This window comes from Rhinolophus sinicus, linkage group LG10 (assembly GCF_036562045.2).
Source record: "Rhinolophus sinicus isolate RSC01 linkage group LG10, ASM3656204v1, whole genome shotgun sequence".
Lineage (NCBI taxonomy): Eukaryota > Metazoa > Chordata > Mammalia > Chiroptera > Rhinolophidae > Rhinolophus > Rhinolophus sinicus.
Window position 1 is genome coordinate 71301867 of NC_133759.1, and position 14180 is coordinate 71316046.

Here is a 14180-nt window from a genome sequence, read left to right on the forward strand (position 1 = left end):
CTCCCTTCAATTTTCTCCATGTGTAGGATCAGGATTAATCTTTAATTGTTGACACAGGCACTCAGAAGACATCTCTTCATCATATCCGGAAACATATTTTAGAACTAAGCATGAACCGTTGGGAGAAACAATAAGTTTGCAGATGTCATTTTAAAGAAAGTCACGTCAGTGCCCTCCTAGAGGCTTAGGGGAGATGATGGAGTGCCACCTTTGTGCCCTCCCTGGGCAGAAGTGTTCACATATGTGTCCTCATGTTTCTTAACAGCCTCCACCCCAGCTACACACACCCCTGTGAGGTGGGCCTTGCCGTTTCAGAGAGGGGCAGTGTATGTCCGAACCTGGGTAACCTGATTCTTCATCTGGAGCCCTTTCCACTGCCTCCTGGCAGACCCTGGAGCAGCAGTCATTTAGTTTGGGGCAGCAGCTTTTTCTGCCAGTGTGGACATCCTCAGTAGGTGGTGGAAATGTAGGGTGGTGGGCACGACTTTAGCTTTAAGCAAACTTTGGTTCACCTCTCAACTCCACCATTTCTCAGCTGTGTGATTTTGGGTAGATGGCTGTTTTTCCAAACTTCAGATCGCCCATCTGGTAAATGGGGATTATCATCCTTGCCTCCTAAGTTTTCTGTGGGGATTATACAAGTTTATGCCCAAAGTGCTTAGCACATCATACACATCTTGAAAATGGCTCTTTTTACTGGAATGCTTTCTATGACTGAATCCAGAAATGCCTATGTCTGTTTGCTAATCGGAGAGGAGGTCCTGTGGTTACATGACTGACCTTGAGATCCTTTTAACACTGTGATTCTGCAAGCCTATTAAGGCGATGCAGAAGTAAAAAAGCTGTTAACATAATGTCCAGTCTCTGAGTCAGTGATGGAGAAATGTGATTTGGTTGTTGTGGAAGAGCAAAGATTGAATTAACTCATAACCCCATTTCTCTCTTTTCAGCAGAATGAGATTTTCCATTTAAATAAAAAAAATTCACATTTATGATGAAAATAAAAATCTAATTATTCATGAAAATTATTCTATGGATTTTTCATTGCAAAATGGCTTTAAACACCTAATAAACTTGCTTTAATTAATAAGTTAGTCTGTTTTGTGATTATGCAACATGGCACAAACTCCCCAAATATTCAGGATTAACCTAGTGAATTAGAGGCCTCACTCACATCTGCTTCAGTTCACATTGGTAAATGAGAAAATTGTAATTTTCTGATGTAACCACAAAAAATCTGTGGAGAAAAGTGCTTTCAAATGGGTAATGTCAACTTCTAAAACTGAATTCACTTCCAACTTGGAGTTGTGAGACAAATCATAAAGCAATTAGAATGTAATCTGGCATTTCAGGACAGTTTAAATGAAATCTACTCAAGTTTGGGCCTCCAAGGAGCATCATCCCACAAAAAAAAGCAAAGTCTACCCACTTACTTAACCGTGCCGTTTTGTGTGATGTGTGGGCTGTTACCATCTACAGCATCTTGTTTTCAGCCCCGTGTGGTGGTACAGTCAAATGAAGGACAAGTTCACATGGCAATGGGACTAGAGCGTGTGTGCATACATGTCAGCATGTGTGTGGGGGTGGGCACACACGTGTGCACATGTGTGTATGTCTATGAATGTGAGTATGTGCATGTGGGGTGTGTATATGGACATGTGCGTGCACATGTGTGTACATGAGTGTGCGTCTGTACATGTGCACACACGGGAACTGAAGGAGCCTGACCTCATCGCCTCACCACAGAAGTTGCCCCACCCAAGTCCTCGTGAAACCCTCTCTAAATGGGGCACACAACTTATGCTGTGGGTTCTGGAGTTAGAAGACCTGGGTTGGAGTCTGGAGCTGCCTCTAATTAGGTGGCTTGGACTAATTAGTTGGCTTTGCCTAACTTCCTCCTCTGGAAAAAAGGTGCCTTGCTCCGTTTCTCTGAGGATGAAGTGACACATCCTTCCCGGACTGTCCCAGCAATGAGTGAGACATCAGGTCTCTTCTTATTACGCATTCCATGGTTTGCTAATCCTAGCAGTGGGTGTCTGCCTGGCTGCCAGGACTAGTAACATCCATGCCAGGGGCCTTGTTGGGAACAAGTCCTCCTCCCTCTTCCCATTCCTGTAAGGAGGCTCCCACCTTAGGATTGGCTTGGGATGAGCTGAGCTGGAAAGAGATGCCTCATCCCTCAGCCTGTTGGTCCTGCTACTGGGCTTTCTTCTGGCCCCCTTTATTTCAGTCCCATTCCAGGGGCCCTTCTTGAAATAGTTGCTTCTTTGACTCTCTGAGTCCTGCCACTCAATGCCCCAGGCAGGTTATATTCTCAGTGGTGTGTCCCTCCCTTTGCCCATCAACCCTCAGTGCCTCCCATCACCTGTGGGCTGATAAGGTGAAAACTTAGCCCAGCAAACTAGTCCTCCAAGTCCTTCCTGCCTCCTCTCTGCCACCTTTCACTTCGTTCCCCTTGGGGCTACTGCTCAGGAATCTGAAGGAGGCAAGTAAGGATGGAGTAAGGTGTCTGGGAGACCCCATCTGTATTAGTTAAGAGGCCTAATGTGGTAGCTGGGCCTCTGGAGAGGACTCTGGCCATGGTGTGGAGAAGGCGTGGAGCCACACCGGGGAGCAGCCTGAGGGCTCTCCCCAGTGCATCAAAAGCCACGATGGAAACTGTCCATTTCCCCCACAGGGGCGTTGATGGGATTTCTTTCTGTGAGACCAGCGTGATGAACCAGGGAAAGCAGATTCTGATGGGAAGTGAGGTGTGTCTGAAAAATAATGCACGGGAACACAAATTAAGGATTACAGAAGAATTACATTTTGTTTGCAGACCAAACCTTTGAAAACACGCTAATGTATTTCAGAACTGAGCAGGGACCCCTTAAGGAAACGTTTGCCCATGCGGTTTGGAAGAGAGCCACTCCGTGCGCCAATGGGAGTCACTGACTAAACCACATTCTTTAGAGAAAAGTTTCTGAGCTCCTGCCAAATGCTTGGGTTGGACTAGAGGCTCTCAGGGATCGCCTTCACCTGGCTGTGCCGAGCTTTGCCTGGCACTGAGGCAGTACCAGAGCTCAGTGTAGTGAACGGATGCCTTCTGTCATGCAGGGTATCATGCGGGGGTCTCTGGTCCCGCTCCCCACATAAGAACGCAGGATATGGTGAGGCCAAAAAGGAACACTCACGGAGCCATAAATAGGGGAGCCACATCACTATAGTCTCTCTGGTGGCAGCTGGCTTGGAGACACAGGAAGCAGGAGCCACACTATCTGCAACCCACCATCCATTTCTCTCTGCCAACCAACCTCACTTGCTAGCTGCAATCCACCGTGCTAACTGCAATCCGCTCTTGCTAGCTCGGCCACCATCTTCTTGCTGGCCTCCATTTTCTGCAAGCGTAGCCATGGCAGTTATATTAGTGGCCAATGGCTCACTGGTAACAGCTGACGGCCAACTAGCCACAGCTGATGGCCATCCAAACACAGTTGATGGCCATTTACTACCTGAGCCAGCACTTTTCCACGTGAGGCCGAGAACCTGGAAACTGCACTCCTGGCTCTGTCCCCACACCTTCCCAGCCCGGGACTCCAGCTCCACACCCCGGCCAAGCTTATGGGAGCTGTGGCCTGGGAGTTTGGCTTTTTTAGGTAAACTTGGCAGCCAATGAACTCTACATATGTAAAATGTACAATTTCACATGTTTTGACTTGTGTGTACACCTATGGTACCATCTCCACAATCAAGATAGTGAACACATCTGTCACTCATAAAAGTTTCCTTCTGCCTCCTTGAATTCTCTCCCTTCCATCCCTCCCCATCTGCCACTCAGGTGTTATGATTTCTGTCACAATTGATTAGTGTTTCCCTGAAAATAAGACCTAACCAGTCTTATTTTACTATAAGACCGGGTCTTATATTAATTTTTGCTCCAAAAGACGCACTAGAGCTGGTTGTCTGGCTAGGTCTTATTTTGGGGGAAACACGGTTTATTTATTTATTTATTTATTTATTTATTTATTTATTTATTTATTCTGTTCTCTTCTCCTTGGGGACTCCAGTCACATTAGGCCACTTGAAATCCCAAGTTCACTGATGTTCTTCTCTTTCCTTCTTTTAAAAATTATGTCTCCGTGTGTTCATTTTGGAGTTTCTATTGCTAACTTCCAGTTCACTAATCTTTATTTCTCCAATGTCTAATCTGCCATTAATCCCCTCTATCCTATTTTATTTTTCATCACAGACATAATAGTTTTCATCTCTAGAGTTTCAGTATAGGTCATTTAATATCTTTGGTGTCTACTTTTTGAACACATGCAGTGCAGTTACAACCATTGTTTTGAAGTCTTTGTGTGCTAATTTTAATATCTATGGCAGTTGTGGGTCAGTTTCAATTAAATGATTTTTCTGCTTATTATGGAACCTATTTTCCTTCTGGTAACTTCTTATTGTATGCCAGACATAATGAATTTTACATCATTGGGTGCTGGTTATTTTTGTATCTGTCAATATTCATGAGCTTTGTTGTGTCACAGTTAAGTTATTTGGAAATTATTTGATACTTTGGGGTCTTGTTTTTAAGATCCATTAGGCAGGACCAGAGTTCTGTTTAGCCAAGGATTGATTATTCCCTATTACTGAGGCAGGACCCTTTTTGGTATTCTACTCAGTGTTTATACTGGCGATCTTCGCCACCCCATGTGAGAGTTGGGTACTGTTCCCTCTAATCCTTTAGGGTGGTTCTTTTCCTTGCTTCAGGTCATTTCTTAACACACATGTGCTGATCAGTGCTCTGCGGAATACCCAAAGGGACAAGGTTATGCAAAGCTCCATGGTTTTCTGTGGGTAGCTCTCACCTCTCAGGTCCTCTGCTCTGCAAACTCTAACTGCCTGGCATCCTTGGACTCCCATTCCATCCCTTCAATTCCAGGAGACTGCCAAGCTCCACCTGCATTTCCTATCCCTGTGCCACAGCCTAGAAACTCTCCCCATGCAAGAAACTGGAGCAGCTGTTTTCTGTGTCTCAGAGATCACTCTCCTTTTCTGCTTGATACCAACGTCTTCAAAACCACGGTCTCATATATTTCATTTGTGGGTTTTTGTTGTTGTTTGGGTTTTTGATGTTGTTTTAGGCAGGAGGTTAATCTAGTCATTGCTAGTTTATTTTGCCTGGAAGTAGAAATCCATGATGTGGCCTTTAAAAAATTTTGGAATAATTTTAGGTTGATAGAAACATATACTGTACATGTGTAGCTAACCATAGTACACTTGTCAAAAGTAAGAAATTAACTGTGATATAATACTCTGGCAAGCAGAATTCTAAGATACACCCAAGGTTCCCACCCTCTTTGCATCCTCCTCTCCCCTTGAGTACAGGCAGAACCTGTGGTTATGATGGGATATCACTCCTATGATTGAGTTCCTAATCAGTTAACTTTGAGTTAATTACAAAGCTTACCATTGGTGGGTGTGACTTAATTCGATGAACCCTTAAAAGAGACTGGGCCCTTTCTGAAGTCAGAGAGATTTGAAGCATGAGAGGGTATGTGGAGAGGGCCATAGGGCAAGGAACTGTGAATGGCCTGTAGAAGCTGAGAGCAACCCCTGGCCAAAGAATGGGAACCTCAGAACACAAGGAACCACATGAGCTTGAAAGAGGACCCAGAACTCCAGAAAGAAACACCAAGCTGACACACTGATTTCCGCATTATTAGACCCTGAGCAGAGAACCAAGCTCAGCTGTGTCCAGACTTCTGACCATGAAAACTATAAGAGTAAATTTTTGTTTCAAGCTGCTGATTTGGTGGAAATTTGTTACTCAGTAATTGAAAATGAATATTAATTAATTGCTATTAACTAAAAAGAACCAGGTCAAATTCATTAGTAAAAATATCCCACTATTAATCTAGCAAGATCTCAACAAAGGCTAATGTGATCACGGCATGAAGCCACGGGACCACGCCCACTCCCTCCAGTTTTCAAGATGATTTTAACACACCCATATTGTGTCTCCGTTGGAGATGGTTAGAATTCTGATCAAGACTAGATCTGTTATATGAGAAAATATTTGAAAATCATATATCTGACGTGGATGTAGTATGCAGAATTTATAAAGAACTCTTACAGCTCAACAACAGCAACAACAAAAACAAACACCCCACTTTAAAAATGGGCAAAGGACTTGAACATACATTTCTTCAAAAGAGATATACAAATGGTCAAAAACCCCATGAAAAGATGCTCAACATCATTAGTCATGAGGGAAATGAAATGAAAAAACTACAATGAGATACCACTTCATATCCACTCAGATCTATTCATGAGGATAGGAAGAAATTGGAACTTTCATACATTGCTGGTGGGAATGTAAAATGGTTCAGCCACTATGGCGACGGTTGGTGGGTCCTCAAAACGCTAAATATGGAATTACCATATGACCCAGCAATTCCAATCCTAGGTATATACCCAAAAGAATTGAAAACAGATACTCAAACGGATGTGTGTACATATGCTCATATTCATAGCAGCACTATTCATGAAGGCCAGAAAGTGGAAACAACCCAAGTGTCCATCAGTGAATATGTGGATAAACCAATTGTGGTAGAAACATACAATGTGATATTAAAAAAGAATGAAATACAGATACAAAGTGAATCTCAAAAACATGCTAAGTGAAAGAAACTAGACACAAAATGTTCTGTTTAAATGAAATATCCAGGATAGGTCAGTCCATACAGACAGAGAACAGATTGGTGGCTGGGAGGAAGGCGGATGGGGAAACAACTGCGTGTGGGTACAGGACTTCCTTTTGGGGTGATGGTAATGTTTTGGAACTAGATAGAGGGAATTTGATAAAGGGGGTGGCTGCACAACAGTCTGAATCCTCCTAAAAGACACTGAATTGTTCACTTTAAAATGGTTAATTTACGTTATGTGAATTTCACCTCAATTTTTATAAAAGAATAGATGTGTTATCGAAAATAACAAAGTTATAACTGAATTGGTGGTAAGTGACTTTGTGATTTGCTAGCTTTTTTTAAAGCGAACTACAGACTTTCTTCAGATCTCACCAGTTTTTCTTTTGATGATGTTTTCCAATTCCAAGATACCATCCACAATACCACATTGCATTTAGTTGTCATGTTTCCTCTGATCTATGACACTTTTTGAGTCTTCCCTTGTTTTTTATGACCTTGACAGTTTTAAGACATACTGGTCAGGTATTTTGTAGAATGTCCCTCAGTTTGGTCTAGTCTAATACAAGGTGTGATCAAACAATACAGTGAATGTTTAAATTAAAGAAATGATGACAGTAAAAGACACATTGCCATTAATCCCCCTCAAAATACTCCCCCTCGGGCCGGCCCAGTGGCTCAGGCAGTTAGAGCTCCATGCTCCTAACTCCGAAGGCTGCCAGTTCGATTTCCACATGGGCCAGTGGGCTCTCAACAAGGTTGCCAGTTCAATTCCTCGCGTCCCACAAGGGATGGTAGGCAGCGCCCCCTGCAACTAAGATTGAACACGGCACCTTGAGCTGAGCTGCTGCTGAGCTCCCGGATGGCTCAGTTGGTTGGAGCGCATCCTCTCAACCACAAAGTTGCCGGTTTCGACTCCCACAAGGGATGGTGGGCTGTGCCCCCTGCAACTAGAAAACGGCAACTGGACCTGGAGCTGAGCTGCGCCCTCCACAACTAAGACTGAAAGGACAACAGCTTGAACCTGAACGGCACCCTCCACAACTAAGATTGAAAGGACAACAACTTGACTTGGAAAAAAGTCCTGGAAGTACACACTGCTCAATAAAGTCCTATACCCCTTCCCCAATTAAAAAAAAAATACTCCCCCTCGCTGAGAACACACTTATCCTATCACTCTTGCCACTTTCTGAAGCAGTTCTGGAAGTCCTCTTTCGTGAGTGTCTTTAGTTGCGCTGTCATGGCTGCCTCGATGTACTGAATCATTTTGACTTTGGGGAAGAGCCAGAGGTCACATGGTGCCAGATCCAGTGAATAAGGTGGATGAGGACACACTGTAATGTTTTTATTTGACAGAATTTGCCATATACCAGAAGCCATGTGTGACTTGGAGCATTGTCATGAGGAGGAGGATTTCTGGCACACTTTAAAACACACCTTCTCTCAACCATAGCTCACATCCAACTGACTGCACTGAACAAATTGAAACTTGTCACACACTGTTCCTAAGGTTCGACTCGCCACTTCCTGTATTGAAGGTCCCTGCCTTTCTGTTGGATGGCACTTGGCAGCAGCATTCACCATAGTTTTTTTTTATCACAATGGAAAGGCTCACACATTGTCACACATTGCTTCTGGTATGGTACTTTCTGTCATAAAAACATTATGTTGTGTCCTCATCCACCTTATTCACCAGATCTGGCACCATGCAACTTCTGGCTCTTCCCCAAAGTCAAAATGACCATGAAAGGTAAACACTTTTAATCGATTCAGGACATCGAGGCAGCCACGATGGTGCAACTAAAGACACTCACAAAAGAGGACTCCAGAACTGCTTTAGAAGGATGGGATAAGTGTGTTTGAAGTGAGGGGGAGTATTCTGAAGAGGATTAATGGCAGTGTGTTTTTTATTGCAATAAATGTTTTTTAATTTAAACATTAACCATATTTTTTATCACATCTCGTATTTCTCATGATTAGACTGGGTTATAAGTGTGGAAGAATACCACTAAGGGGGATTTGCCACTGTCATGGCATCATGTCAGCGGTTCATGATGTCAACATGATCTGTCACTGGTGATATTAACCTTGATCACTTGGTTAAAGTGGTATCTGCCAGATTTCTCCATTATGAAGTTACTCTTTTCCTTTCCCTACCCTGCTCTTTGAAAGTGAGTCACCTAAATTCAGCCCACACTGAAAGAGAGCAGAATTTAGCTCCACCTTGTGGAGAGGGAAGTAGCTATATATATATTATTTGGAATTCTTCTATAAGGAAGATTTTATTTATTGTTTATTTATTTATTTGTTTATCCATCCAATCATTTATATCAATATGGACTCGTGGATATTTAATTAATTCTTTGGGTTATAATCCTATACCACATTATTAATTTTGTTGCTTGAATTGTTCCAGCTTTGGCCATTCGGAGCTCTTTCAGGTTGGTTTTGTCTTTGATGTACACCCTCCCCTCTTTTTTTAAAACACTTCCTTACTTTCTGGTATAAGAGACTCCAGGCTCCTCTTGTGTTTCTCCTGCCCTGGCCCTAGAATCAGCCAAGGAGTCCTACTTCCTTTTATTGGAGAATGGTATTTAAAAACCAAGATCTGTGTGCTGCATGTGCTTGTTGCTACTGGGGTGTCATTGGTTGTAGGCCTTCTCTGCAGATAGCTAAGGTATATATGTGTGTATATTCACCCCTCTGTGTACACAACCTATAATTACTTCTGTATGCATCTGTACATATAAGCATCACCTCATGGTTATATCTCTAATTCAACAACAGAGGGTTCATTCTAGCTTTCCCCCTTTGCTTATTTAATAAATTATTTCTTGGACAGTGAACCTGGCTCTCATTACCCATAGTTTATTTACTCATTTGTTCAACCCCAATACATATGTAAGTAGTTTCAAAATCATTATCCTGTACCTTATGAGAAAGAACTTTATCCACTAGAGTATAATGTTTAAGAAGGTACAGTTTCTTTGATCTTCAGCCTTACAGTCTTCAATGGAAACACCATTTTGCAAAGTTACTCGGGTCAGCTACATTTTTTTCCCACCACCTTCAGTGAGGTTAGGTCAGACGATTTTAATATCGTTGGATTCATTTGCCTCAGCCTGCATTCCATCCTGGGGTTCTCTGACATCCTCATTGATATCTTGTAAATGTGTATCCATTCAGGTTCATTCTTGGTGATGAACAGTCCTATAGTTTTGACAAATGCAGAGAGTCATGTACCCATCACCCCAATCCCACACCAAACTAGTTCATCACTCTCAGATCAAATTTTCTCCATGGGTCTCCTTCTGTTTCATTCCTCGCACTCCCCATCCATCTGCAACCACTGATCTGATTTCTGTCCTTTTTTTGTGTGGCTTGGCTTCTGAGAGCAGCTTTTTTTTTTTTTTTTAAGACATGAACATTGTTTGTAAATGAAAGTTGTCTTGCTTCATCACTGGAGTTCGTTGGCACCAGGATTCAAGTCAAGCCTTGACACTTACATTGACCTCTCTAAGCCCCAAATTTCTCATCCGTAAATGGCTATAATAATAGTCCCAGCCTTGTGGGGGGTTATTGGGAGGGCTAGATGAAATAGCAGCTGTTGGCACTGTACCTGGCACATAGTAAGTAATCAATCATCTTGATAACAATATTTTCATATCTCTATGCTCTTCATCACCATGATCATCACCACCACCGTGGGGTATAAGACAAAAAGATTATTAAAAAAGAGGCCAGGAAGTGCTGCCCTCGTGGGCTGCTGGTGGTGTGAGGACGCATGCATAGGCTCTCCCCGTGGGGCTGGCTGAAGGAGGGCATCGGATGTTCCTTACAGAGAGGGTTTCGTTTTCCACAATCCTTTCCTCTGGTGTCTGTGCAGTGAGTGTATTAGCAGAGTTGGTTCTGAAATTGTGTCTTCCTGAAGACACAGAATCATCTGGCTGTCGTTCAAAAATTGTCCTCAGCAGGGAGATTCAGGGCTTCATTTTGGCTTTTCTACTTCCAGCATTTTTTTTTTTTTAACTGAGAAGATGGTATTATACACAACACGAAAAGAACTTTTAAAGAAGTAAATCACTGGGAAGGAGGGGTGCCTTTTAAAGGGGGGATCAAATATATGGTGATGGAAGGAAAATTGACTTTGGGTGGTGAACACACAATGCAATATATAGATGATGTATTATAGAATTGTACACTTGAAACCTATATAATTTTAGTAACCAATGTCAGCCCAATGTATTAATAAAACAAAAGGAGTGAACCACCGGAATCCCAATACTCAAGTGAGTGGATGTTTGCTAGTCACTGCCACCCCACACCTGAATTTTTACACAGATGTAGACATTTTATTTATTGTGACATAACAGTTTTCTTTGTTGCTACGTAGTGTTCATAAGGATATTTCATGAAGATACAGTTTCATCAAGGGGACACACCATCCTTCTCTAAACCACTCCCACTGTTTTGAGGTGCAACTTCCATTTTTTGCTTCTGCTGATTTATTTCATTGGGGTATATTCCCTAGAGTAGGAATTTTCTGTCAAAGGATAGGAATGTCTTTGTGGCTTTATTTGTAGCGTTTTATAGAAATAAATCATTACATCCTTTTTTGTATGTTAATCCATATTTTATCAAAATGTAATCATGCAAGGATATGTTCAAACATCTGGTGAAGTGTTCCAGACTAGCACTCCAACAGCTCATTAATAAATTTAGCATCCGACCATGTAATGCTTTTTTGAAAACCATGATTTTCCCTGATTAATTTTCCCTCTGCTCTTGCCACCCCCCCAAAAAAAAAAACCACACAAAACAAACCTTGAAGTTCTCCACCTCTGTACTTCTAAAGGGAAAGCTCCAGAAGTCTGGAAGTCTCAGACTTTTCTCAGAAACTCATCCTTTGTTTACTTTTGGAGTCAGGACTTGTTTGCATATGTAAAACCAGGACCATATTGTTTGCAGATGCGAGGGGTGCTGCCAGATAATTGAATGTAAAAAGTTGAAGCTTTTAAATCATTTCTTACAAACCTGGACACAAAAGAATATTTTCTTAGAACTGAAAAAAAGAAGCATGGAAATAAAGATTGTGGGGTTGGGTTTATAATTCAAACATTTCCTTCTGTGTTCATAATATGGACGTTTCAAATCCACAGAAACTTAAGGCCTGGAGGTGGGGGGAGGGTAGAGGACTAGGAGATAAAACGCTGCACATTCATCATCTAATCCAGAAAAACAAATGCATAAAAGGAGTTAGAATAAATGACAAAACAAAAACTCAATCCCAGTAATATCTGATCCCCTCTACTAGTATTAACAGGAAGGTATTTTCACCCGCTCATCAGTAGTTTCCTGTTTAGCTTTTTATCTGAAAATAAGAGTAGTTTAAAAGTAATTGTGTTTCCTATCAGCATTTGATAAGGTCCTCCCTTTTAGGGGAGTGGCCCAGATGTGATAGCAGTTGTTAAAAGCTTCTTGTTTTTTAGCCTTTAAATGCTTTTGTTTAAAGAAAAGAAAAAAGGAAATTAGTGTGACTTCTAGTCTGTCTAGCAATGATAAAAACAGATGAGAGTTTCTCGAACAAATTGGCTTAAACTACAAAACTGGGTTCTTTACCCTCGTAAACTCCGAAATCTGTAAAGCGAGTTCTGCTGAGGTCCGGCTCTCGCCTGCAGGCGCAGCAGCTTCCGCAGCCTTGGGTGTAGTGAGGCCCCGCTTGGCTGTGGTGCCACAGGTCCCAGCGCACCAGGCCCGCGGCTAAGGGTGGTGTCTGCAGTCGCCGGGGTGGAGCTGACCTCACCCACCTGGTGGGAGCCGGGCAGCAGCTGGGGTGGGGGTGGAGGAGTTGGGGGGACGGCTTCTGGGGGTTTGCCTGCGCTGCTCGCAGGGTCGCTCTGGGCCAGGTGGGTGGCTCCAGGGTAGAGCAGGAGTGCGTGGCAGGTCGGGGTCCGAAGGGGGTCTGAGAACCTGGCTTCTAGAAAAACCTGGCCACGTTCCGATTTCTGGGGCAAGCCAAGGCCTTGCTGGACAGAGAGGTGTGGTGAGGATGGAGAAATTGGCCCGCCTTGGCAGCACCCTACACCCTCCGCCTGTGCGGTACCGCCTTCGCACCGCGCCAGCCCAGGCTGTCCCGCTCGTTCCCTCAAAACGTGGCCTTAACTCCATCTGTTATCCACATCAGCCTCTGTTGTCCGTCTAGAAAATGAGGGGACTGGTGGACGGGGATGGAGGCTTTGCAGGCGCCTGGCGCTAACTTGGTTACAGTTTTTTGTCTCAGGCTCCTGGTCCTGGGCTTTTCCAGAAAGAACAAGATGGGGCTTGGCTAGAGTCCCGTCTTCTGTGAAAGTTTCAGGCGTGGAGGTCAAGGGCTCAAGACTTGGGTGCTCTTCTCACATCCTCGAAAGCAGAGCTTTAAAGATTACATTTTTATGTTTGAAACTGAAGTACCCCTTCTGCCCGTCCTAGTGCATTTTTCACTCAAATTAACAAATTCGGAATTTACTTTGTTTTGCTTTTGGGGAAGTGTTTTTTGTGTTTTTTTTTTTGTTTGTTTGTTTGTTTGTTTTAGAGAAAGGTTAATAATTTGCATATTCTTGTGAGGACTCAAGTCTGGGCTAGCTTGGGCTATGGACCAATCACTTCACTCCCATACACCGAGATTTGGGACTAATTTCTTTGTCAACTTCTGCCCTCTCCGAGAGGCAGGGACAATAATTTGGGCCTCAGAGGTTACTTGGAGGGTGAAATCAGGTGGTGCTGACTGCCCCTGGCTGGACTGTGACTTCTGACTAGATTTCTCTGATAATTCTCCCCCCTTTACCCGAATCTAGCACAGGGATGGCATGTGCAGAGACTATTGTTAAATTGTATTGAACCAAATTTTCTAGACCGGTGATCCCCTCAGGTAAGAAGAAAGGAAAATGTCATCAGGTTGGGTTGGGCCCTGGCAGCCTGTCTGAACCCCAGTGGTTTAGGAGGGGCTGCGGCTAGGGGGTCTGGGGGCTTCCTAGGGTGGGATGGGGTGATCCAAGTACAGAAAGCTGCTGCAAGGGCCCTGCCCTCCTGTCTTCACGCTGACTGAACTGTCAATTTGGCTTTCCTGGATTTGAATTTGAAAATGTCCTAACAAAGCAGAAACCTACCATCTTCTTTTCAGGAACTCCCAAGTAATTGCTCAATGTTTATTTTTGTTTCTCTTCTCATTCTAAAAATTGCCTGTAGAACTTAATGACCTTTTAAAAAATGTTCTCGAAAATACTACCAACTGTTGATCTTTTTCATGCATTGATTTTTGCTCCTTTTTCCACTTTCACCCATCTCTGCTCTCAAACTCATCCTCATTTTTTTTCCCCCCTTTTCTTCCTGGTTCAGAAGTTGGATGGACTAGTCAAGCTCCGGACTGCTCGGGAAGCGCCGACCGAATGCGTCTGCCCTCCAGGTAAGTGGACGTTGCTTCCTTACTGGTTCCTGGCTTCTCTCTCCTGTCTGCTCAGATCT

The 14180-nt window shown here is 43.3% G+C and overlaps 1 protein-coding gene across 1 annotated transcript in view; it reads left to right on the forward strand.

Moving 5' to 3' along the window:
- Positions 1-14180, forward strand: part of COL23A1 (collagen type XXIII alpha 1 chain) — a 319317-nt gene that overhangs the window by 11768 nt on the left and 293369 nt on the right. The window contains exon 2 of the mRNA XM_074313377.1: positions 14055-14121. Coding sequence (XP_074169478.1) covers positions 14055-14121 — 67 coding nt within the window. The remainder of the gene's footprint in view (positions 1-14054; positions 14122-14180) is intronic.